General features: G+C 46.3%; 1 protein-coding gene across 4 annotated transcripts in view; it reads right to left on the reverse strand.

The window, feature by feature from the left end:
• TCF7 (transcription factor 7) overlaps window positions 1-27,019 on the reverse strand; it is a 70,594-nt gene extending 43,575 nt beyond the window's left edge. For 2 of the 4 annotated variants that reach the window (XM_059860475.1, XM_059860472.1), the window contains exons 1-3: window positions 26,485-27,017; window positions 26,314-26,380; window positions 25,826-25,935 (exon numbers count right to left, since the gene is read on the reverse strand). In XM_059860475.1, coding sequence (XP_059716458.1) covers window positions 25,826-25,935; window positions 26,314-26,380; window positions 26,485-26,682 — 375 coding nt within the window. In that variant the 5' untranslated portion in view covers window positions 26,683-27,017. Of the gene's footprint in view, window positions 1-25,825; window positions 25,936-26,313; window positions 26,381-26,484 lie in introns of all 4 variants that reach the window. The other 2 variants (XM_059860476.1, XM_059860473.1) reach the window with 2 other exon arrangements.
• Between the last annotated feature and the right edge of the window lie 487 nt (window positions 27,020-27,506).

Here is a 27,506-nt window from a genome sequence, read left to right on the forward strand (position 1 = left end):
CCTCCGTGCTACAGCTGAAGTGATGAACCCAACAGCCACTTGTGCTGCATGTGGGAGCCAGGACATTTCCACCCATGTGAAACAGAGATTGACACAGTTGATAAAGAACAACCCTTTCCTTAAAGCTGATCAAGAATTTGCTGAGTTACAAGGCAGGGCCACAGGAGGTGCTGTGGGAATAATGGAGCCCCAGTGTGGTACCCAAGGATGCTGCTGTCCTGAGGTACCAACCTCATGGGCTCCTGTGGGAGTTTGGTACCCAGGACTCTGGGATCACTGGATTAACTCCCTGTTTCACAGGCACTCACTGTACATGCTCCTCCCTCCATGTGTGATCTGTCTGCTGTCACTGAGCAAAGAAGGGGAAAATGGAGAGGACAGAGTGGCCCAGAGATACTCCCGGGGAATGAGGACTCAGCACCAGGTGGCACAGGGATGCAGGAGAAGGATGCACTGGAGATTTGTGTTTTGATGGCAGTCCTCTGCCCCAGGAAGATTCAAACAAATACCCACACTGCCACTCTAACCTCTACCTTCCCCCAAGGAGGGAATTCCTTTGAGGACTGGGGAAATCCCACAGCATCACTAGATTTTCTTGGAAGGCTGGAGGATAAAAAAGGCAACTGCCTCCATTCAAGTCTCTAAAGCCTTAGAGGCCTCTTTGCCAGCAGAACATCAATGAAATAATACTGAGTGGTTTGTGGGATTGGGATAATTTTATGTAGAGGCATTTTGAAAAGGCTGGATCACCACCACCTGGCAAGTGTGAGTACACCTGAAATCCTCCTCAGCTGCAGAAGGGGTGCTCTTAACATGGCAGAGTGCTTAAGAGGAGAGTTGCTTTCCAAAAGAAAGTAATTAACTCTTTTGTTTTAATTCAGGTGGATGAGCATCAGGAAGTGACTCCGGAAAATGCCCATATTGGGTTCCATGGTTGTCAGCCTGTGAGTTCATGATGCAATTCCAAGACTGAAATTATATGGCTGTTTTTTCAGTATTAGTCATGCAACCTTTCTCTGGGATCTGAATGTCAAGCTGGGTCAAGCTCTCATGGTCACCAAGTCTAAGGAATATATAGGTCAGATTCTATGCAGACACTCCTGCAAAGCTATTACTTCAAATTATATGTCAATTATATGTGTTGAATTTAGCAACTCTTCCTTTTAAATGCAAGCTTGTTTCATGACTTTAAAACTCTTAGTATCTGCAGTAAAATATTTTGCCTTAGAATTGTTGTGCTAAAATCAGACAGGACCAGCAGAGCATGGAAGTTGTCTTCTTCAAGGAATTGTGTGGGGGCCTTCAGAGTCAAATTCTGATGGCCAGAATTGGCCAAAGAAATCTCAGCCCTACCACTGCCCCTAACACCAAGCGAAGAGTAGATAATTGAATTGACAGAAAATACATTTCACTGTATTTCCTTTCCTGACTTTTCATTTCACTTAATTCCTCAACTTCTCCTTTCATTACTTTCCACAAAATAAAAATTCTTCATTTAATGAAAGGAAATGAAATCTCGAGATTTCAGTGAAAATCATTTCATTAAATTTTGGCTCATTTCACTACATTCCATTACATTTTATTCCATTTAATTGTTTTCACTTCTTTTCAGAATTTTCTTTTTTTTCACACCAAACTCTCAGCAAGCTTAGGGCTGCAGCTGAGATGCTCAGCCCCATGCATGGCCCTAATCTGAAAGGTGTGGAGGCAGCAATGCTGTGACTTTGCTATGATCCTCCTGGCATGAGTTTTCCAGGCCAAGTGTCCAAGGAGCTCGAGGCTATTTCCCTCTCTCAGCCCTAACTCCAGGCCTGATGGCAGCTTGTCCTGGGGCTGAGGTCCCCGTCACCATGGCTGGTCCAGGTCAGCAAGATGTAGCAGCAGCAATGTTGCTGCCCTGCCATGATCTCCCAGGCAGGCCTTTTCCAGCCCCACTGTTCCTGGAGCTGTCGGCTCTAGGACTCCCTCAACCCCAACCCTAACACTGACCCTAACCCTAGTCCTTACCCAAACTAAAACCATGGGTTTTCCAGATCAGAAAGATGCAGGAGCTGCAGTGTTGTGGCCCTGCCATGATCTCCCAGGCCTTTTCCAGCCCCACTGTCCTGGAGCTGTTGGTTCTTGGACTCTCCAACCCCAACCCAACCCCAACCCCAATCCGTACCCCAGTGGCAGCCTGGCACTGGGCCAGAACTCCTCATGTGCTCAAGTGGCACAGATTAAAAAGTGTGGAGTTGGCAAGGACAGCACCCTGCTGTGATGCCCTTGCAATGCCTTTTCAAGTGCCATTGTCCCTGTAATCCTAATGGCAGCTTGTTGCTGGGACTGAGCTCCTCATCACCATGGCTGGCCTGGACTCAAAAAATGTTTAGTGAGAAACCAAAAAAAGGATACACTGATCTAGAACTGTCTACCTCTTGAGAAAGAAACTTTTCTTCAACAATGAAGAAAAAAGATGTACGTTGAAGACAGCTACGTTCACATGGAACTCAGGTGGAACTAGGGAGACTGGATTAGAGTCAGGATTAAAGAAAACATTAAAGAATTATATTGCTTGTTTTGCATAGGGCAGTGCTCATGGAAAAACACTTAACACACAGAAATAAGCATAACTCATTTTCCTTCACCTAATCTGGTCATCTGCAAAGAGACATGGGTAGCATTACACACATGGCAAAACTAAAATGTGGGAAGCCAAGCGCAGCCAATGATTCCAACAAGTAAATGAAGAAATTCAAGCAGAATAAGTTGAAGATGCAAGACTTTCTGAATGAAGCTGTTGAGAGTTGCTTGTAGGCCTTTGCAGCAGCCTGGCTGGCTCCAACAGCAGGACATGAGATTTTACCAGTTCCACGAGATTTTACCAGTTCCATGAGATTTTACCATTTCCTTCTTCACCTAGAGATTACAGATTTGGGAGTTGATTAAGCAGAACTAATTTGCTTTTATTGTTGAAGCCCAATACAGACCAAATGACAGAAATCCATGAGTGATCAAGCAAGAAAAGCCTCATGTGAAATGCAGACAGAGTCAAACTGGGGGGGCAAAGGTGCCCCCAACCTTCCAAAGCAAGATTTCACTTGGTGTGACAAACTAACTGCCCACACTCGGAGCACAGCAGATTCCAGGCTCCTGGTGCATCTGCACTGCAAGCCCTGCCAGCTCCCAGACCACATGAATCATGCCTTAGGATTCTCAAATTCAAAACATGCAAGAAAAATGCTCCCTTTTGATACCACAAAGGTCCTAAAATGTCTTTAGGACTGGGATTTAGCTTTCACCACTCTGTCTGTGGATGAGGTCCCCTCCCAAGAGCCAGTCTGCAATGTCTGGAAAACCAGGTCCTGTCACAGCAATGGGGTGCACCAGGGTCACTGCCTGGGAACATTTTGGATATGTAATGACAAAAGGCTTTTTCCACATCTGTCAGAGGTGGAGGTGTTGAACATGTGAGGAAACAGAGAACTCACAAGCTAATTTAGCAAAGGAAAGGAAGTTTGAGAGGCTTTGTGGTAAAGTCAGTTAAAGCAACGGTATAGTACTGAGGTAAAATAACTGAAGATACAAACCCCACATCATCCTAATCTCAGTTTAATCAATGCCATTCAAAGAGGCTGAGAAAAAAGAAAAGTGTATTTCATTCTGTCAAAACCAGACATTTTTGGGCCTTGATTGCTGGTAACACATCACTGGAAATGTGGCATCCTACAGTGAGCTGACCTGATGAAATATCCTTCAGTTTATAATAAATTTGAAATTTTTTGAAGTACCTAAGTCTGCTCAAGAAAGGCCTACAAGTGCTTTTTATTGAAATTCAAGAAGATTTATGCAGCAGAGACCTCTGGGCACACAGTCAGCAAAGCTTTCATGTAGCAAAACAAAAAAAAATTACAAATTAAGTCCTTGATCTTGCATGTATAAATCCAACACTTGCAAATACAAATATATACAAATAATTTTAGGCACCAATTGTTAGGCTGGTTTTGACAAGACCATCCATATATGTGAAATCATTTCCCTACGTGAGCATCTGCAGGTCCAAGCCTAACACCCAGCAAAGACTTTGGGAAGGCTGCCCATGGAAGAGGCAGTAACCATGAATTTAGCAAAACAAAGCATTTATGGCCATAAGTTCTTGGTATCCATACAAATCAGATGAGACACACGTTTTTAATAATTAATAAGTTTGCTGAGCTGTTTGGCACTGGCACAGGCTGCCCAGGGATGCTGTGGATACCCCTTCCCTGGAAGCGTTCAAGGCCAGGTTGGATGGGGCTCGGAGCAGCCTGGTCTGGTGGAAGCTGTCCCTGCCCATGGCAGGGGGTTGGAATGAGACAAGCTTTAAGGTCCTTTCCAGCCCAAACCATTCTGTGATTCTGTGACTTTGGTACTCTCTTTTTTGGACTCTGATAGCCTGCATTCCTTATTTAAGAGAATTACAGAACTGAGAAGGGATTAAACCAATGTAATAGGAAAAAACCCACTCTGAAATGATCTTACACCCTCTGGGAGTCTTGCACATGGGTACACAATACCTGGAAGTTTCCTAGGAATCTGAGAACATGGCTGTTTTTTGGGAATAGTTCATAAGCAACAAGAATAGCCAAGAAGTAGGAAGACCTGCTGCTGGAGAGAGAGCACAACAGTGGATCAGACAAACCAGAGCAAAACGCAGAGCCAGGAAAACAAAAGCTTCAGGGCTTTCCCAGCTGCTGACAGTATACAGAGCGTGGCCCTGCCAACCCACCAGCTGAACATCCAGCCCTAGCTACAAAGGTAGCTACCCAACATTGTCATATTCCACCTTCAGAGCTAAAGAAAACAAATTACCCACCAGCAAAGAGATAATTTTTGCTACTAGCGTGTTCTGCAAGTGTACGGTTCAGCACTCCCAGCTTCTGCCTTTACTTGTCATTTTGTGTGCAGAGATAAAGCTTTTCTGCACAGCCCTTATAGCAAAGGCAAATTGTAAATGCAGGGTTATAAATTTATTTATGTACATTAGAAACTAGCTAATTTGCACTAGTGACTAGATACTCTATTGGAACTTTTCATATTTCATGAATCAGCAAGCGAGCTAATGAACTAACAATTAAAGAGTGAACAAAGAAATGTACTTTATTTCTTACTTTTAGAAAGCTCTTATAATATATCATATTAGTGAATACACTTGGTTCAAGTGATGCAGTCTAGACAGTAACCCACACCATGTGCTGCTATATTTTAGAAAAGAAGGGAAATGTTTGTGCAGGGCATGATAATGAGAAAGAAGGCAGGGTTGTGCACAGTGGTGGGCAAACCCAAGGCAGGCAGGGAAGGTCTGTCTGATGTGATGAGAAGATGACCAAAAAGGAGCAATGCTGCTCTGAAAGATCTGGGTTGAATCATAGAATGGTTTGGGTTGGAAGGGACCTTAAAACTCTTGCTCAAACCTTCCTGACATGGGCAGGGACAGCTTCCACAAGACAAGATTGCTCCAAGCCCCATCCAACCTGACCTTGAACATTTCCAGGAGCGGGAATCATTAAATACAGCTGTGAGTCAATAAACATGCAGCTGTTATTTGCACAGAGAAAATCAGTATATTTAGAGGAGGTAGAAATCAAAGCAATCAGTGCTGCCCAAGCAAGGGCAAATGCCGCCATCAGTTGAGGAGGGGCAGGCAGTGGGAGGGCTGCAGCTCTCAGCTCCCAGAAAAGAGAAGTGAGGTGCTCCAGTAGCATATTCCCCATTTTCAGACCAGCCTGGCCCTCTCCACCCCTGGCAGGAAGTGTGCATTTGCACCCCACCATGCACCCCGTGGCAGGGGGAGCCTGGCCTCCTGGTACAGTGCCACAGTGTGCAGGTGTCACAGGAGATGTGTCTACAGCCATGGGCTGGCTGCTGAGGGGGCACCCCGGCCACCCCAACCCTGCTGCCACAAGCTGGGTCCATGGCTGTGTGCTGCCAATTTCTGCACCCCAGCTATCCTGCCATCAAACAAGCCCTGTAGCTCCACTAGGGACCAGCAGCTCCAGCTCTTGCTGACTCTTTTTAGGCCAGCTATAAAGCTGGTAAACATTTGGACTTGTCTGACAAAACATTCGAGCAGGAGGAAATGGGGTGTGTGCAGAAATACTCCATTACATATTGTAATGGCAGACATTAATTCAATGTTAATAACACTTTGCACTTTTCAGTCACATATTCTAAAGCCCTATAGATAGGTGGGGAAGCATTTGGCTGATGATTACTGGGCAGAGCCCAAAGGTGTATTTTTCCCTTAGGCACGAGGAGACGAAGTGACTTGTCAAAGTGGCAGAGCTGGGAAGGGAATCTACATTTACCCATTTCTAGACCTACATTCCCATCTAGTTGCCAGAAAGAGGAGTTAATTTAAATATTACCGTTTGCTGACCTACTTACAACGCTACCATCAAAACTTCCAAGCCGTGATCAAGTACATTCCCCTCTATACTTGGGCTTTTTTAGGATAACAGAATCTTTGAAGTACGCCTTTCAGCTGCATTAGACATATGGATCATTATTATTTGCTCCAGTTTCTTAACAAGTCCCTGTTTGCTGCAATTCAGCTGCTGCAGACTCTGAACTCAGCTTTGGCTCAGCTTCACAGCCTTGAAAAACACCTTCCCAGTGCAAGGATTGCCCTCTGCTACTGTCACCCCACGGCCATTGTCACCCTCTGCCCAAGGAGCCTGTGCAGAAAGAGCAGGAAGTGTGACTGTTCCTGTACCTGCTCCTGTTTGTGCTCTTCTCCTTGGTTCTCTTTTTAAACAACTTTCTCTTTCCTCAGCCAGCCCATCTTGGGTGCTCAGTGGGACATTTTGTCACCTTTTATCGTCAGCCTTCCTCCCCTCACCAAAACCTCAAACCCTTTCCTGCTTGCAGAGAGAACTACAGGCACAACCGAACATCAACAACCACAGCATGCAATGTGAAAGACTCACAACACACTGGGACTCCTTCCCAACAGGCACAGCACCCATCACAGCTCTGCTCCTGCAGCTCCCCACAGCTCACCAGGTACCTCAGTGCCAGGCAATACAAACCCCCGACGGAAACTTCAGCCACTGTGCTCGATTAAAAAAGCTGATAAGCAAAAATCTGATGTAAGAGGACAGAGGAAATGGTCAGCAGTGTGCCCAGTTTTGAGGGCTGACCTTCCCAAGTAGGTCACACTGTGTGGAGGTGAAATCACGGCTGCCTAACCCTGCTCAGTGAGAGCCTCCTGAGTGCAGTCACGCTGGCCACACAGCTTGTCCCACACACTGCTGGGAAAGCCGACCTGCAAAGCTGCCTACGGCCATGAACGGGCAAAATCCCCATTTTAATCCCCCGGGCAATTCCACCCCAACCAAAACACCATCCCCAAACCTCGGTGTACCTCTCCCTGCATCTCCTGGAGCCATTAGCTGTCCTCAGCCTCGCTGTAACCTCACTCCATCCAGACTGTTTACAGACATTTTATCGAGGTGCACCAGGTGTGGATGCGGTTACCGGCTTTGAGACTGTTTACCTCATCCTCCCTTCTGCATCACATTGTCAACAGCTGTATGTAAAAATCAGATAATGATGGTGCTTTGGTCACAGCCAGCTCAGCCTCTGCACCTTCCCCTCACACATGCACTGGAGGACGCGATGAATTTACAATCCTCGCAGCAAACCACACACGAGCTGCTGCAATCAAATATCTGCCTTATCTATTTTTTTGCTGAAGTAAATTACACTGAATTTTTTTTTTTACCTTTTTCAAAACTGATACATAAATGACAGGATGTTGTTGAAGGAAAATATGAGCTTTCATAAGCTATTATTATTAGCACATGTGCACCTCTCTGCTGCTTTGATCTTACTGTAGGTTTGTGTTTATTCCTCCTGACTCTGTACCAACTGAACTCAAACTCGATGTCTGCTCCAATAGAGATCACGAACAATTAACGCTGGATTTGTTAGCCACAACACTGTGGAGCCAGAGCTATGGGATAATTACCAGGGTGACATTCGCCCCAATACACTATATATAGTTTTCCCAAGGTCTCTGGGCTGTGACAAGGTGTTTGCTGTGAAACGGAAGGGCGGTGATGTGTACTGAATAAGCGCTCTTTGATATTTCACATGTAAGTTAGAGCATGTTCAGGTTTTGTTTGCAGCGGAACTGTGCTGCTTCTATTGTTTTCTGGGCAGAAAAAAAAAAAGCAATGTTCAAAAAACCATTACAGGCCTCCTTAAGAACGGTGTCAAGGATTCACAGCCATCTCAGCTGGGTCAGTGATCAGAATAAGTGTATATATTATTACATATAAGGTTTTTAATACTTCAGCTGGCAGCATGGAGTCAACATTGCTGCAGATAAGGAATTCCTGGGGTGGTTCTGCTTAGATCATCAGGGAATCCTCTGCTGAGCTCCAATCCATAACATGACCCCAATCTCTCTGAAGGCAAAGGAGTTGTACAGAGCAGTTGGATAGGGCCCTGAACAACACCTCTTGGGTGGCATCCCTCCCCATGGCCGGGAGGATAGAATGAGAAGGTCTTTAAGGTCCTTTCTGACCCAAACCATACTGTGATTCTGGGATTCTGTGACTCCAATCAGGCAGGTTCCATTTGCGCTTGGTACTGTGCAGGCTTCAGCTGTAAAGGCAGCTGAAAACAACCACGTTTACCAAGGCAAATGGAGGGAATGACTTAAAGAGAATAAAGTAACAAGAATGGGACAGGTGTTTTTAGACACTGGCTTCAAGCACAATTAAACAAAGATTAAGCCCAGCCATGCTCTAACACATCAACAGGCCATGGAAGGCAGCATGTGGGGACAAGCACTGCAGGGGTGGGAGACTCGTGTCTGGAGGCTGGACTAAGTCTATCCATCCTTCCCTGCATCCTTGGTGGTACAATTCCCTTCTTTGTCCCCATGGGGCACACAGAAATGCATTAAAAACACCCCTGCAAAATGGGGATTTCCCTGCTCGGCCCTGCTCGGCTCACTGACCTCCACAGTGCCCCACCAGCGTTTGCAGCCCCAGCCATGCTGGCGGCATGTCAGGGCTTGTGCAGAGTGATGCCACCAAAGTGTCAGTGAATGCCACCAGGTTCAGTGGTGACACACAGGTGGTAGGTGGCTGGCAGTGCTGGCACAGGTCCGCTGCAGGACCAGATGTTGTTTGTGTTGAAGGGTGATGGCAAACTGTGCGACAGCAGCATCAGGAGGCTGGAGAGAGCTATGGGAAAAATACACAAGGCAAAAAAGCACATCAAAGAACAAAGATGTTGAAGAATATGTCTGTGAAAATTCTAACCTGGTGAAAAATGTTACTTATTCAACAAAATGAGTGAAAAACAACCACAGAGCCCAGAAAGTTTTTATAAAAGACAAGAAGTTTGCAGAACTCTGAAAATTCCCCATCAGGGCTAACAACTGTGCAAAAGGAATTAGGAATGGCAGCAATCACAGGAGACAGCGGCTGCCAGCACTACTGAGTGATATTTACATCAATGTCCTGCCAACAATACCATTACTGGATTATCAGGGTGGATTAAGCCTTTAGCCAATTACCCCGACTGGTAAATTGTAGATTGTCTAGACTTTTTCATGTTCAACAATATGCATGAAGTTTCTCTTTATCGCTACAGCATCACACGATGCTCCTGTGGGATGCAATCCTGTGCTTCCCCGGGAGGTTCAGGTGAGCCCTGCCTGCAGCTCCAGGTTGCCTTAGTGTGGCCCTGTGCACAGACAGATTTATTTCAGACAGGATTCTCATAAATTCAGAATGACTTCCAAATTTCTTGACTAGGAGATCAAAGAGGCAAGCATTTGCTTCATGCCATCTGGGGAGCTGCTCAACAGGGCAACGCAGTCTGGGGAGGGGGGAGGAGAAGGGAAAAAAGAAAGTCTTGGAGATTATGCCCTCAAAAACAAACTCAAATGCCACCCTCACATTAAAAAGCACTGGTTGGCAGTAACAATTAATTTCTTAACTGAAACCCGCCCAACTATGTCCAAGTGTTTTAATTTGCCTATTGCTACAATATGCAAGGGAGCTGGCAGTAATGGATTTGCAATTAAAACTAAAACTGGCAAAGAAATCGCAAAGCTGGCAAAAGAGCTAATCTGCAAGCCATGATCACAAGATTACAAAGTGTTTATGAACATGCTAATTACCAAGCACATCGCTGAGAATGGCTTGTGGCAGAGAACACTGGGTTTGCGTGATCTAAATCCCTGGATCTGCACGGCCAGCGCAGTCGGTGCTCTACCTACTTCCCACAGCTCCCAGCAGTTGGGAAACACAGGGAACTGCGGTGGTCCTGTCTGGAAGCAGGAAGAGGGACAAGGGACTGAGACACAGAGAGTCCCTGTACCCTCCTGCATCACAGCAGGGGAAGCACAGATGGCAATTGCCTCTTGAGCAGGTAAATGCCGGTGGTCACTGGGACTCAACCGGAATATGGAGACCATCGGTGTGAAATTAAAATCAGCCTGAATAAAATAGTGCCTTATTTACTTTCATCCTGCTATCTCTTGGCTTTATAAATAGTTATTCCAGCAGGTCCTGGATATTGCCAGCTGCAGAGCACACGGCCCATGCTGCAACCTCTGAGAGCAAACAGGCATCTACTGCCATGGGCATGAAACCTTCACAAATTACCTGCAAGGGACAGGATGGGAAGGGAAAAGGGCTTAAAAAGTGATCAAACATCCGTGCAAATAGCTCATAACAGCAAGTGACAGTGGTCAGGGGCACCGTGAAGAGCAATTCTGAACCACAGGAGAGCATTTCAAGGAGAAAACAGAGTGGAAGAGTAGTCCCAGAATAAAGGGCTGCTGGGAAAACTGAGATTCTTTAATATATAGGATTAAGGATTGCCAGTATCCTCAGGGAGGAAATGCAAATGGGGTTCAGACCATTTTTTCCATAAAAATTAGGAATGAGAAAGAATAGACTTTGAAGTTCAACATGTTAGCAAATGAAAGCAACAGCAAAGGAGACACAAAGAGAAAGCAAGCCCTGGACGCCTGGAATTATGTCTTAAACACTTGGTACCGAAAGACAGAACCTGAGGTGATGAGGAGACTTCCCTTAATGCCGTGCACAGATCCCAGAAAATCTCTAGATTAGAAACTGCCTGAGAAAAAAAGTATTGCACAACCAAGGCAGGATGGAGTGAGTACAGCACCCAAATAGATTCTTGTTTTATTCAACCACACTGGGATGGATGATGAGGCTGCGCGGAGCACAGCGAGGAAGACATGGTGGGTATGCCAGGCTGCTCTTGTATGCATGGAGCAGAGAGAGGATTTCTGGATGGTTCTCTTTGCTCCATGAAATGGTGGCTAAAGCTGGCATAGAAGGAGCTGACAGACATCTATGGAGATGTCAGAAATCCACAGGCCCCTCTGCAGAGATTTGCAGGGTTGGCTGCACTGACCATTCCCAACACCCCCATGAAAGCCACGCAGTGAGTCCAGGCTCCACCAAGGTGGTGAAGGACCAGAAGGACACTGTAAGGACACACAGCAATTGTCATTGCTGGCTCTGCCCAAGGACTGATGGTCTTTGTGGTGACTCCTCAGAGGAAACAAGGGTCTCACTCAGATCTGGGAGCTGGCTGGGATGGGCACTTTGTATTTGGCTGACAGACATTTCAACCTGTGTGCTTGGGTAAGGCAATTACAGAGTGAGTTCAACCCATGGTTACTGGTGGCCGTGGAATGCCACGTGTCAGGAAATGGCACCCGACCATCGCTGATGTTGATTAGCGCTATGAAGTTAATTGGTGCTACGGAAAGGGTGGTTCAAGGGAGAAGTGCTTGGAAATTAATTTATCCATGCCTGCCTCTAATGCACTGTCAAGCAGTTAATGTATGCTCAGATGGGGTAACTGAGTGCAACTTGGGAGTCCATGGCCTAGAGGAGATGGTGCATCAGGATAAATCAGAGGTGAGATCACGATGGGTCCTTCAGATTATGAACACTGTGACTCTACAGCTCCTTGCTCCTTTTCAAAGTGAGATGCGTGGACTCTAAAAGTTTAAAAATCATAACACCATCACAAAGTCTTCAGTTGTGCTTTTTTTTTTATTTTAAAAATATATTTAAAAATATATTCTTAACATTGAGAAAATCATTTAGCTCGTCTGTGCTTTTAAACTGACATCTAAGCCAGATTCTGCTTCTGCTGGGGTCTGCCATTCTGCCTCTTACAAGGAAAGCCCCAGATACAACTGTTGCCTGTTTAAAGTCATCTACAAACCAGTTTAATAAAAGCTGACTGCATCTGCTTCCATGGTATTAGTTCTGCCCCAAAACTCTGTTCTTGGCAACACAATGTTCCACGCTAATGAGCCAAATCTTCCCCTCCCATGGCACTACTCCTAAACCTCCACACCATTCAGTTCACAAAGTTACCACCCTGTTTTTCCCTCGGGGGAGGGAAGGATTGCAGCTGCAGAGGGGGTTCTTCAAATAATATGAAGGCCAAAGATCTGTGGGAAAATCTGCTCTCAGACAAATAGCACTTGGGGGCATCTGCAGAGAGAAACAGCCCCTCTTTACTTCTGTCTGGGTCCCACGTCCTTCTGGCAGCGGAGTTTTTTATGAACCAGGCTGCCATTAATCTCCTGCCAGTTCCTACACCCTACCATCCTCTGTGGGCAGACAGCACTGAGTGGGAGATAATGCTGCAGGGAAGTGGCATTGACTTCAGCTGGATTTTGCGGCCTCTTGGGAGAATTTAGACTCGGGGCAGTTATTTCTCACCCGCATCTGCTGCAAAAAGGAGGAATTTGGTGTAGACCAGGGCAACTTTTCTCAGCTCCTTTTCCAGTGAATTTTCACCCATTCTTGCCAATTTTCTTCCTGCAGCACTGAGCGTGAGATAAACAGCGATTCGAGGTTATCGCACTGGAGTGATGCTGCCCAGATTAAAGGGAAATCAGATAACTCATTACCTAACTGAAACTCGCTGCTAGACTTTTAGAGAGAAGCGATAACATCTGAGAGCTGGAGGACTCTGCTGCCCTGGCAGACACCCTGCAGCACCCCAGCTGAGCAGGGGGGTCTGTGCCCCGGCTCTCCTGCCTGGCTGCCTCCCCACCTGGGATGGGGGGGATGCCTATGGATACGGAGATACCGGGATGCAGAGATGCAGATGCCCAGGGTGGTGAGATGCAAAGATGCCCAGGATGCAAAGATGTCCAGGACACATATTCAGAGATGCCCAGGATGCAGAGACACAGAGATACCCGGGATACAGAGATGCAGAAATTCCCAGGATGCAAAGAAGTGAGGCAGAGCCCCAGCCACCACAAACATGTGGTTTTGGCCTCCACACACTCACACCTGGAGCCTCCAGTAAGGAAAATTTCGGCTTAGAAGCTGACATGGGTGCAATTGATGGCTTTCACATTCTACACATGATGTGCTTGCAAAAGCTCTCTTTGCCCTGCTGTGCTGAGTTTCCTCATGATTGTAAAAGTTGGACTGAACTCATCTGACCGCCTCCTCTCTTGCTTTCTGCTATAAACCTTTCTGCACCCCATGCGACAGCAGCATCGCCCTGGAAAAGCTTTCATCTGTTCAGATTTTGCCTCAAGCCATTAACTGACAAACTGGCAGTGAACTACTGTTAAATGATTTCCTAGAGATTACTGTTTAAGTAAAAAAGATTCCAAGATAAATAGACTGATTCTTCATGACAAAGAATTTGAATTATGCATCCAGAGGTTTGGTACATGTGTCCAAAAGCTACGCTGTGTGATCCTGGAGGTTGTTCTCATCACCATATTACAAGTGGGTAAATAAATTACATTTGTTCCTGGTTTAATAACAAGGATTTGTGTGTCATGTGTATTTCAGACAATGCGTTGGACCATGCCATCATTGTTGCCATCCAGCTAATGCCACTCTATGAAATTATCATTTAGGCTGAGAAGGTTATTTGTTTTTAAAGCAAGATGCCAGCTGCCTTGAAGGAATTGTGGTCTTAGGGCCACCTGCAACTTCCTAAAAGATTATGAAATTGCAATTTGTTTAATATGTTGAAGTAAGTGGTCTAATAAGCAGCACAGCTTACTCTTTTAGGCTAGTCCTTCTCTGATCATTTCTGAAACATCCCCTCTTTCAGCAGCCTGTCTGGGATTTTATGTTTTGTTTCAGTATCGACATTGCCGTGCTCTCCAAGCATCGCTTACACATGAAATGATAAAGCTCCTAATGCTCCTGGGGGAAACTGAGTCACAGCAAAACAAGCTCCTGTGGGACTGGGAGCTGAAGCTGGGATAAAACCATGCTTCCTCTGCCGTGGCCGTGCACAGCAGTTACAAGACTATCCGGTTCCTCCGCTATAAAACTTGGTAACATGCCTCACTTCTTACCTGATTTCGAGAACATCCTGTGTTAACACATAAACAACTGGTGCTACTCGTGTCTGTTTATTTGGCTATTTACACCGTCTGCCACAGCACCTGGTGCTCTCTGGTAAGAGGATCACTCGGCTCCCATATCAAACTCCTGGGGCACAGACAGGAGAGAGGCAGCTCCTGCCCACAGAAACAGCAAGGTGCCCACACCACAGCCAGGCATTTACCACTGGTTCCAGCAGGAAATTTGGATGAGGAGTGATACTTTTGGATATGGGAGCTGATCTTTCAGGGATTTACTGCAGCCTGCCTCATCCATCACTATGCATTTACAAGCAGACCCATGTGCTAGATCTGTACAAACAGCGTATTGCAATTTGAAAACATTCTATTTTGCGAAGTTTGAATACATGGATGTAGTTATATACTAGTTCCAGTAAATGTCAATAGCCAAGCAATTGGCACTAACATATCAGGTAATTTTCTGTACTCTTGAGTAAAGAAATTAAATTTTCTGTACAACAGCTCTTGCATTCAAGCACTGTCTTAAGTCCCAGCCAGGAACATCTGGTGCTTTTACCTGAATTCTACTCCTAGCAGAAAAACCTGAGCTCACCAAAATAGTAAAAAACTGACATTGCCAGATATAACCTCATTTTCAGACACCCAATTAATTATGGAAAAGAGAAAAGGGCTTAAACATGATGCCAGCTCCAAGCCAGAAGCATTAAAACTTTTTAGCTTTTTCTAAACACTGCTGTCTGTTGCACTGTAAAGAGGAGGATGCCAAAAGGAGCCAAAATTTCTCAGCCCTCAGCTAGGGGGAGATCCTTCAATTACTGATGACTTCAAATATAAATTAATGCATTTACACTATAAAACTATTGCCTTGTCAAGGTGTCCCCTAGTCCAGCTGTTCTAGGGAGCTAAATTAGCAACAGCAAACCCACTTTCTTCAGAATTGTTAACAGCCTGCAAGAAACCAACTGACCAAGGTAAAAACTGGTGAGCCTGTTTGCCTTGGAAGAGGACCCCTGCCCAGGACAAGGAACAAGAGCTGTTCTGCCTTCAAACAACCTGGAACAACTGTACACCTCCCTGCAAATCCCTTGGAGCTGCATTGTTGGGCGAGTTTGTGTCCTGCCCCACAATAACCAGAGCTACATCTGATTTGAATGAAACTTCAGACTTTTTGATTTTCATGCCAACTATTTCAGAAGCAATGTCATTTTCTTCAACACCCTGTTATTTCACTTGCCATCTCCACAGACTCTGCTCCAGTTCCAGAAGCAAATTTATTTTGAGGATATAGACTGTTTCCAAGTGGTTTTAGAAGGGCCACACACTTAAAATCCAGGACAGGCTTAAACCACAGACTTCAGGAACCCTCAAGTGAAGGTGTGCATCTCCAGCACTGTCATATTTCTTATAAAAGAAAAATGCAAACAAGAGATCAGGCTGAAAATTCCAATGTTTTTCAGAAAACGATCCCTATAGTAATGCTTTCAAACAAATAACAAGCGAAAACCGAAACACAACAGCAATAAAACCAAATCTGATGAGCTCTTCAAAAAGATCTCAAGTGATATCAGCTGGCAGGACTCTGTTGTCTATCCCAGAGCTACGGCAGTTGATCCCAGCCAGGGCTTTGCTGTGAACACACCGAAGGCAGGAGGCTGCAGCCTTTCATATTCCAGAACAAAAGCCAAGTTCTGATCGCTGGGACAAGGAAGAAATTTTTTGTTGTGGATACATTACTGTGTAATTACTGTGGATCTCATTTACTTTCTTTTGAATACTACACCAGATACAAAGGCTGTATAGATGTGGCAGCTTCTTGTGTTATTATCTAATGCTCTAGGTTTACATTTTAACAGTTAGTTTCCCAAAATACCGGGGATGTGTGTGTCTATTGAAGAAAAGAAAACAGATATTTCCCTGCTGGCAGACAGGGAAATACAACTGATATTGCCAACCACTGTCAAACTGATAGCAAGGAAAGAGTTTCACATAAAATCTGGGGGGGAAAAAAAAAAAAAAGAGAAAGAGTAATGTACCCATTTTCTCAATAAAATCAGGGTTAGAAAAATGGGAATGAGATCAGAAATTAATGCTCCTGGGTAAAGGACTATCCAGATGTAAAATTCCATAAAGCACAAATGTTGCTAATATTCAAAAGTCAAAGCTTTCTGTGGGTGTGCATGCATAGAGATGTCAACACAACTATTTCATGATCACCGAAATTGCTACTAGCCTGCATCCTCTCTGAATGGCTATTTTTAGGACCTAGCCTTTCATGTGGTATAATGATGTGGATTTTACAAGAGCATTTATAATTTGTTTCATATGGTGTACAGTCCTGCAGAAATTGCTTTGTATCACAGAAAGTCAAACAAAAAGATTTGGATGTTTATTTAATTTTTCTAAAATTTTATTTTATGTTATTACTTCTGGTTTCAATTTTGGGTTAATATGCGTACTTAATTTATCTATTTATTTAGTTTATCTAAGCACTCCAAGGAATACTCAGCACAGCATGATGCAATCTTGCAAAACATCACTTGTATTTCTAAATCTATATATTTTTTTGGAATGGTGAGATTCCAAATCTGGAAATGCCTGTCCATAAGTTATAGCAAGAAGCCAAAGCTCAAAGGCCAATTTTTGACCTGGGGTTTGGTGGTGTCAGGGGTTGTGCTGCGTCTCCCACTTAGAATCCAAAGACAGTAACTCCTCCTCACAATCCTGACTCCCATACCAGTAATTCCAGGGCAGCAGCACGTAAGAAGAATCACCTCATCAGCCTCTCCATGCTAAGAACAACACATTTTCATGTGGTAGATCTTGCAATGCTTTATTTCTTAAACATGAAAGCAATCTCCGCAGTGCCATATCCTCAGCGTCAGAATAAAAATTCCACATTTCTGATCCTTTCTGAGCATTTTGCTGCAAAGAGCCTCTTCCTGGCGCCTCAAAAAGTCTTTTCCCAAGTGCCTTAATAATCACAGCCCCCCTGCACCCAGCCAAACATACTTTATAACCTTGGGATTTCACATTTTACTTTTGTGTGGATCCCGTCAGAGCAGAACCTCAGTTTATGCTCATGTACACCACTCAGAGCAAACTACAGCAGAAAACAAATTCAACATAGAGCAGACAAGCTGAATCACTTTAAAAAAAAAAAAAAAAGTCGTCTTATTTTGGTCAGTCTGTGATTACTATGTAGCTCCTCAAGGCAGATGCGTACTTTGTGTATTACAGTTCCAGATTTTTCAATGGAACAAAGGAGATACTGTTGAGATATTTTTTTTGCCTATCATTTAATCAAATGCAAAGTTGTTATAACCAGAGGGGAAAAGTGCTCTAGATTCTAGTATCCAGTTTTACTTTGGTTTCAAAAACTTACCACAGGTTTGTTGAGTTTATTGTTTTCTTTCACAAAACACTAATTTTGGGACCCTGTGAAACACAATGAAGCGGATTCTTCTCATGGCAGCTGAGCTGTGTTTAGCACAGAGGTGGTCAACGGGAGAGGAGCAGTGGTTTAAAGCCACTTTGGTGACCTCCTGCCCAGCACCTCCAGCCAGCAGGGTGCTCTGGTGGGGACAACTGATTTCATCATCAGGTTTTGCTAACCCTTTTACTGACCAAGTGTCCTACTTTCTCCATGAAGCACTTCACAGAGGGGGTGGTGGTAGAAGAGTTCTTCATTGGGAATGGTCATAAACAGCATGGCCAGAGAAAGGCAATGGAGCAGATGAAAAGTCTGGAGCACAAATCTGATGAGGAACAGCTGAGGGAGATGGGGGGGGGGGGGGGGTGGGGCTCAGCCTGGAGAAGAGGATGCTCAGGGGGGAGCTCCTTGCTGTCTAAAACTACCTGAAAGGAGGGTACAGCCAGGTGTGAGGGGCTTCAGTCTTTTCTCCCAGGTAAGAGGCAATAGGACGAGGCAATGGATGCACCAGGGGGACATTCAGACTGGATGGCAGGGAAAATTTCTTCGCCGAAGAAGCTGACAAGCCCTGGCATAGGCTGTTCAGGGAAGTGGTGGAGCCACTGTTCCTGAAGAGATTTAGAAGATGTGTAGATGTGGTACTTGGGGACATGTTTTAATGGTAGCCTTGTCAGTGCTGGGTTAAAGATTGGACTCAATGATCTTAGAGGGCTTTTCCAGCACTAATGACTTTTATGATCCTAAATTATAAAGACTCAAAGACAAAAACCAGTGACTGAGCAGTGCTAAGTTGCTCTGTAAGGAGGTGTAAAGGTAAAAGCTCTTTGTCCAAGATAATCCACCAAGAAAAAGATCCTGCTGTAACCAAGCCTTAGAGGCACATGGTGTTGCAAACTCTTTCTTTATGAAACAGTCAGTGGGTTTGTGAGCCACCAGCATGTGCTGAACTGGCAGTCTCACGGTGAGAACAAGACCTTGGTTGACGTTCACAGAGGGTTTGGTCCAGACTTTGCAGGTTCTCTGGACATTCACCCCATGAAACACACGCACTGCCTGGGGCCTGGAGAGAGCTGTGCCCTCTCAGACAGACCACTGGACAAGCCAGCAGACAGAACAGGCACCTGGTCTTGACTGATTCAGCTGGATTAAAACTGGAAACTAGGAAGTGAACAGCTCTGTATCCTGTATCCAGCCCTCTGAGTCACCTGCTTGCCTACCAAACCTTTGTTTTATCCTCCAGACACAGAGACTAGTGAGCAAGTATCTTGTTATAGCCCTTTTTTTAAAAGAGAGATTCAAAGTACAGGAATGAAAGAGCCTAGAGGGGGGACTCACACATCCCTGCTTGGCACCAGCCTGGGATTTGATCAGGCTGAGAAGCTTTCCCTGCTGCAGTGGCTCTGCAAAGAGTTCAGGAAGCAACTTGTACCTACTCTCCCATTGCTGTGCCCTCCACCCACCACTGGTAAATGATGAAGTAAGAGCATGTGTACATCAGGCTGGCAGAGATACTGACATAGGCCATCTCCTGGCTCCCCAAGCAGTGAGGTGGAATGGCAAAGGCATGGGAAACCAAGGGCCCTGAGCAACCTGGAACAGTGGCTGGTATCCCTGCCCATGCCAGGGGCTTGGAATGTGATGATCTTAAAGGTCCCTTCCAACTCACACCATTTTGTGTTTGTATGAAATGAGCAACAAACAGGAAAAGGAGCTGCAGCAGTTGAGGCCAAAACATTGGAGGGATGGGATAAAGAGAAGCTCCCACAGTGGCCATGCCTTCAAAAAGACAGTTTTGGCACCAAGTCCCTATTCAAATCAATGGAACAGACAGGGGAAGACAATCCTTGAGGATTTGTTGAGGAAATTGTGGCTTACACATGGTGCAGGAGATTTTAGTAAGTGAAGAGCAGCACGTGTCTGACTATGGTTCACCCAAACCCTCTCTGTCCAGCACAGCCTCCCTGTGAGAGGAACGATGCTCACAAGTGCTCAGGTCCTTCCTCACCTGCTCTGTGCTGAATTGGCAAGGGGACTCAAAGGCCAAGCCGTAGGAAACAAAGACTAAATTTGGTCTTGATGAATCATGGCCAAAAGGCAGATAAAGAACTGCAGATGTGAAGTTAATGGGTGTAGATGCTTCCTCAAAACTGTTGATGTTTCTCAGCACTAGGCTCTGCTCTGCCCATCACCACCATGCCATGTACACACAGACACACACAGTCCACACCAGATTGCCATCTTAGGTGTGCAACTCACACCAACCCATATCCCAAAAATTCTGCTTCCCTTGCAGATCACACTACAGATAGGGAGGGTTCAGCCTGTGATTAGGATCTGGCCCTGTGCAGAAGATCTCTGACAATAGAGTCATCCCTCGGGAGCCAGCAAGGTCTGTTTAGTCACAGGAACACACGCCGTGTTACTGGACCGGGGACCTCAGAGCAAATGCCACACACCCCATTGCATGGATTAGCCAGGGTTTCTACCCCAGTGCAGGAATATAATGGTGCCAATGGAGTCATGGCATGAGAGGGACCACAAACTGTGAGGCAACACACGAGTGAGCACATTGCAGAGCTCCTCCTGCTCCCTCTCCTCTCAATTACAGCTTTGGATACCAGACCAGCTCTGCACTTTTCATCTTGGACATGCCATGTGCCACTCAAACGCAAATCACTTTGTTCTTCACAGCTAAAATTTCAAACCCACTAATCATTAACATGGATGAGCTTTGGGAACTCGAGCTGATGTTCAGTTTTTGCTTTTCTCCCCAGATTCTCAACCGGTCAAGCCCATAAAATTTCACACACAGCAATGGTTGGAAATTTGCAGGAACAGTGCCTTTACCATACATATCTCATAGCAACTCCCTGCCAACAAAGCATCCCATGCCTTGGAAGCCAGTTCCAGGGTAGCCTGTGAAGGAATCCCAGTGGGAGACCAGATATTGTTGAACTGTCTGGATCACGTGCACACTTATTCACATGCACAGATTTACATAAAACTTGCTTTTGTTTCCCTGTGACATTTTGCTTTCTCTTTTTTTCATTCCAAACAATTTAAAAAATAAGGTTATATTAGACCACACACATCCACTGCTGTATCATGTCACTGCTTCTTAAGCAGAACGCTCTAATTTATTTCAAAGGGAAGTTCTGCTTCAAAATTGAGGGTGTGATACGAACTCAGAAATTAACACAAGAATTTTCCTTGGGGGAAACTGAGACTGAATCAGACATGCAATAAATGACCTCGTAAGCCCTGTGCCTTGGTACATCCACATATCCAAAACTGTGCTTTAACATAAAACATTATTTTCAATATTACCTTATTTCAAGCTAGGTAGAGGAGCTGAAAGAAGTGGATTTGCTTTGGTCAGGAGGGAACAAATTACTCATCTGTCTGTCTGCCAGGAGGTCCATCAGTAGCACCACACTCCTAACACTGTGTGCTGGGAATCTAACAATTCTTGGGGATAGGGAACCATCCTGGAGAGGTCCTGCAGTGTGAGCCCTGCTGCCAGGGAACCTGGCTGGGATGCTGCTCTCCCACAGCAGCAGGCACTGCTGGGAACACACAGAGCTACTGCTGGCTCCCAGCTGCCTCCCTCCCTCCCTGCACACACAACATCTGGAGAGGGATGCGGCAGCCCTCTCACAGCGACAAATCCCCATCGCACGGGGACTCCACTCCGGGGAACTTTCCCACTGGTTTCAACAAGATCAGAACTCAACACAGGAAAAAGCAATAGTAAACTATTGCCCTGACAGTGCAAGTCAGGACAGAGAGGCAGAGAAACAGCTGAGCTGCAGATTTCCTTCCGCCAGCTGCTGTGGGGGCCACTGTCTCCTCCTGCAGAGGGATGGAGCAGCCTTGGGGAAGGGGAGGCAGCAGAAGCAGCCATGTCCTGCACCTCAGCTGCTGCTTTTATGACCTCGTGTAAGACATTTGGGCCCTGTGGCCCCAGGCCAGCAGTAACTGCACTTTCATCCTGCCCTGCCCAAGGGGACATTTCATACCCTCTGAACAAGCTCAAGGAGCCCAGAGGACCACAGGGACCACACTCTGAAGAGCCACATTATTTGTGAGTTCTGCTGTCTTATCTGGGGACTTCAGCTGTGCAGGGCTTGAGGAGGTACCCCCACTCTTCCGGTCCCATGTAAGCTCTGGTTTGACAACTTAGTAATTAAGAAAATGAGGTAGTGTCTGTTTTCCAAAAAAAAAAAAAAAAAAGAGGCTCTTGAACTTCTGTTTCTCACACACACAGAAAGTCCAGTGCCTCAGCTTTACATGTAGAACATTTTAAACCTGCCTTTACACTCCTCACACACTCACCAAAGACATCTGAAGTACAGATAAAGTGTGAGGAGCTCCCCTCAAATCTCTCCCATCAATGGGAGCAGGGAGACCTCGTGCCCTGTATACAGGGCAGCATGGCTTATTCCCCTGTTTTATAAACCTATTTACAAAAAGAATTTAAAGGAACTTACAAGAGCTCCTTTTACCATTTAACTACCACATAGTACAAGATATAACAATGTTCAGAAAACCCCCTCAGGTCTAAACTCAATTATACAACTGTAGCAAGAAAAATATTTTAATCTGATCAAAGTGTTAACATGTTTGACCATGTCTGACCTCTAATGTTTGTAACCACCTAAAAGACTGCTGTTCTCACTAAGGATGTACCTTAATTTGATTTAAAGTCATTTGTACTATTTAAAAAAGGATATAGTTTTATGATTTTATATTTAATTTAGAAAAACAGTTCCTCAACTTGTTCATATTCTTTGGAAGTTTCTTGCAGATTTTTAACCCGTAAGTTCTATATACTTCACTCTGGAAAAAGCTGGACCTTGCATAAGATGGGATAAAGTGGAGTCTTGAACGACCACACACACAACACCTGAGAGCCAGGTGAGAGATGGCTCTCCCGGGGCCTTGCAAACCGGCAGGATTTCAGATGCACACACAGACTATGCCAAGATGCTCTTAAACACCCTTGACTGCGTGTGCCCTCCCCAGCCTGGCAGCTGATGGCATCCACAGCTCCCGGACAAGGGACACCCAGGCTCAGCCCTCTGCCTTGTCCTCAGCTCCAAAGCACCTTCACCCTGCCCATGCCCCCAGCGACAGCTCTACTGCCAGTCCAGGAAAGCTGCGCCTGCCCAAACCAGCAGCACTCCAGCTGAATCATCCCACACTGGCATCTGCCACCTTCAGCCATGGAGGGCCACCCTGCTGCAGGCAGCTCCTGCCACCTCTCTGCTGCTGGCCCTCCAGGGAGCATCAGCCGGGCTGATGGCAGGTACCCAGCCATCTTCAGAGCATGTAAATAACATGGCTGGGGGGGTTTGGTAAAAAGAGGCACTTTTGGCTGGGAGATGTGGGGACCTGAGCAGGATGCTCAGGTGAGCAGCATAACAGTTAGTGGCTACAAACACCTTGAGGGAAACAAAGCAAAAGTGGTGCTGCTGACAAAATCAGAAAGAAAACAGGAGATATGAGAGCAGCACCCTGGTACTGCTGGTAGCAACACACCCAGCCAGGCAGGCACTGGAGCCAGTCCAGAGCCACTCACAGCTCCCCCACAGGGTTCGTGGGGAGCCCACTGAAAAAAAAAGTGGTTTTATAGAGTGTTGCAGGGCAGGGGTTCAGCCCCAGCCTTGATGCCAGCTGCTCTGTATATTTCAGGGAGTTATTCTCTGTTTTCAATCAGGTAAATTACTGTTTTCAGTGTAAAGCCCTGACAGTTTGCCAAACAACTCCTGGTTTAATTTTTTAATTGATTTTTTTTTTTTAAGATTCTAAAATTAATCCTACTTGCAAACAACTGTTTCCAGGAAGCCTCATTAACCAAAATACAATCTCCACTATCAAGTGCATGCATGATTGTGATACCTAATCCTATTCACTCACACAACCCTCCTCCCTAACTCGTGCTAAAGTGTTAATTAAACACACTTTTATGGATGGTTAAGTATCTGCAATCTTCGGTCACAGATCTGACCTCCTCGATTATTGGAAGCAGCCACCAGATTATAGCCCACACTTTCTATAATGTACACAGCAGCAATAAATCTATATGAGAGCTTAAAGGAACTTAACCCATAATTTACTATGATAGTCTTTGCACAGTCAATAGAAATATAAGAAAAAATTGCCGAGAATAATATATGGAAATGGTTATTGTAGTAAGTTGAAAAAAAAGGCAAGACCAGCCTTCATGAGGAAGAAATCTTGCCCTGTCTGCCAGGTTTTTAACTGAAAACCAAATCAGTTCTTCATAAACCACGGCAGGATCCAAACAGGCCTAAAGGAAGCTGTTTGAGGCACTGGATGATTTTGATGGCCCTCAAGGGGATGGGATCATTCCTTCTCTGCTATTTGTATCTTCTCCCCTTCCAGTTCTGCACAGTTCATTTGCTCCTGTCTGCTGCTCTGACAGCAACCACTTGGATTTTATTCTGTTATCAAGGGAAAAAGTGATTCCTTAACCACAATCTACTTTATAGCCTAGATGCTGATAAATAGGCTATTGCACTTTGCTGCCCATCTAGGAAGAGTTTAAGATTAAAATAAATATTCCACCATAGCAAAAAGATGCCGGACTGATGGAACTCTGGACTTATCCAAATTCTATCTCAGGGAGCAAATTAAGTGTGTTTAAATAAGACAAATTTAAAAACATTTAAAGTTTATCAGGAAGAAAACAGCTTAATATTTTGGGGAATGGGGGGGATACCTGGTACCTGGATAAGGTGGGAAGCACCAGAAGAAATACTGATCTGGATTACAACAACGTAAGTGTGCCCTGCCCTGCAAACACATCTTTTCTTGCTGTAAACTGAAGGAAGACTTAAAAATTTAGGGATAGATCCTTGATCTCTGCAAAATTCAGCAAAGTTCCAGCAGTCTGCAGCCAGGAAAACTGAATCTCCTAGGAAAAGCTGTGTGGGGTACAGGCAGGCTCATGCAGGGACCTGTCTCCTGCTACCCAGGCCAGCTGGGTCAGGCGTGAGGTTACGGCACTGATTTCCACAAATAATTGTAAGTTTCATACTCCACAATCCATCCATTTTTCCTAACACCAGTTTGACATCCTACCCCTTTTGTGAGTAAATGACAGAAATCGATCCATCCATTTTTCCTAACACCAGTTTGACATCCTACCCCTTTTGTGAGCAAATGACAGAAATTAAGGACATGTTTACATATTCTTTTAAAACCTGAACCTGAAATAAACCTAATTACGTTCTGTCCTCACTTGCTGATGGCTAATGCGGAACAATGTCTGAAACAAACGCAGCAGTGCTGGCTCCCAGGAGTGACACCAGCACTGACTGTCTGCTGCAATGTCAGGACATTATTTTCTCAAGTTCTGAGATGGTGGTGGGAAAAGACAGCTTTTGTAAAGAAGACTTTAGTTCAATCATTCAGGCGGCAAAACTTAGAAACATGAGAACATACAGAATTACTAAAGCTGATTTAAACTGAGGGGGAAAAACTTTCCAGGAGGAAGATAGGAATAGTCCTCCAGCAGCACAAAGCCTTTCCTGAAAACCTCTATTGCCATTTTAGAAGCACAGGATCCATTTTCTGGGCCATCATCCACAACAGATCCCTAACACACAAGCTCAGCTGTGGGACATATCCCTGAACACAAAGACCAGGAGCTGCTCCCTCCAAAGTCTGTGACCCAGAAAAAGGAACAGACACTCTTCCATGAGATACTAGGAGTTGACTGCTGGAAGAGTAAAGCCAAACCTAGAGGATGACGAGACTGGAAAAGCAGCTCCCCCAGAAAACTCAGAGTGAAGCTGGCGCTTCCTGCCGAGCATCTCTCCCCATTCCCACTGTTTTTTCTTTTGGCTCAGACAGAACAGTGTCCAACTATTTCAGAAACTGGGCTCCAATTTGTCAGGAAAAAAGCATGTGTAGGTGCCTGCACAATACCTGCAACATACTTCAGCAATGAAAACTTCTCCAAACGGAGAGGAGGAACTCACCAGAGGTGACATAGATCCATTGGGCAGATACGGATCTGAGAGCATCAGGAAAGGGTAACCAGAATAGGCAGATCCTTTATACATCCCTGGGTCCTGATGTTTCATACCTGCTGAAATCAATGTTCCCTGTCAAAATTTATCTTATGGCAGGTGACTCCTCCACCTGTCAGGGGTCCCTAAAGAGGTTACAGCACGTTGTGGGAGTCTTTTTGTCCCATACTCCTCAGAGAAGGTGATGGGGAGTGGCGGGGTTCCCCACGGCTGCAGACTCCCACACCGGGGACACAGGGAAGCCTCGGCGCTGTCAGGAGTAGCTATCCCGCTGGGGGCTGTGGTGACCAGGCTAGCATCCCCCACTCCCAGGGGTGTCAGGCTGATGGGATGGGGAACCGGGGGGTGGGTCAAGCACTAGACGGGGCGCACTGGAGAAGACCAGCAGGAATGAGGAGAGGGGGACACAGAAACACGCGGAGGTTGCTGTGACTAACCATCATCCATGTGGTCCGGGAGCTTCTCCTGGTACACCCTCTGCGGATCCTGCACTCGCCGGAGGGCCTACACGGGGAGGAGAGAGAGGGGCAGCGCGGGGGCGTGGGGCGGGGGCCACGCGGGGCGGGGGGCGCGGGGCCGCCGTGCGGGGCCGGTCCGGCCCGGCTCACCTCGGGATCGGCGGCGGCGGCGGCCGGGCTGCCGCTGCCTTCGGACTCGTTCACCAGCGAGGACTTGAGGTCGGCCAGGTCGCGCTCGGTGAAGGCGTTCTCGGGTATCTTCTCCTCCTGCTCGCCCTCGTCCTTGAAGGCCAGCATCTCGTCCGTGGCGCCCAGGTCGTCCCCGCCGCCGCTGCCCAGCTGCGGCATTTTCCTCCCGCCGCTCCCTCCCCGCCGCGCAGCAACTTTCCCGGCGAGTATTGTTCTCCCGGATCAAGCCCTTCGCAATTACTATTTTTTTCTCTCCCTCAATTATTTTTTTCCTCCTCTTAAAAAAAAAATTAAAAATAAAAACTAGCTTTCTCTTGAATTTTTCTCTTCAAAGTTTTTTCCTCCTTTCCTTAAACTTTTAAACTTTTTTCCCTCCTTTAATTTTGTTCCCCCTTTCCAAATTCCCTTTAAATCTTTCCTTTAAAAAAAAAAAATTAAAATCGCTTTCCCCTCGTCACTCTTTTCTTTGCCCCCCCCCCCTCCTTCTTCCCTCCCCGCTCCGGCGGCCCGCGGGGGGCTCGGCAGGCTGCGGGCGGGCAGGCGTCGCGGGATGCCGGGCTCCACGGGCCCCCCCCCCCCCGTGCCGCCGCCGCCGCCCCCCCGCCCTCCGAGCCCCGGGAAGTTTGGCTGGAGCAGCGGGCGCCGGCGGCTGGCGGAGCACGGAGCGCCCGGTCCGACTGCGAGCGCGGCGGCGCGGCGGGCGAGCGCTGCGACATCAAAGCGGCCGCCGGGTGATTGGCAGCGCCGGGGCGGGGCCGGGGGCGGGCACACACAGGGACACAGGGACACACGGACACACAGACACACAGAGGGGCGCGCACACCGAGACACACACGGACACGCTCGCTGGCACACACGCCGCCACGCCAAGTCTCTCCGTTAAAGGCACAGACAGCCCGGCACCCCGCTACGGCGGAATGACCCCCTCCGGACCCGGGGGGACTATGGGGGTGCGGGGTGGCCCGCAGGGTGGGCAGCACCGG

This window comes from Haemorhous mexicanus, chromosome 15 (assembly GCF_027477595.1).
Source record: "Haemorhous mexicanus isolate bHaeMex1 chromosome 15, bHaeMex1.pri, whole genome shotgun sequence".
Taxonomy (NCBI): domain Eukaryota; kingdom Metazoa; phylum Chordata; class Aves; order Passeriformes; family Fringillidae; genus Haemorhous; species Haemorhous mexicanus.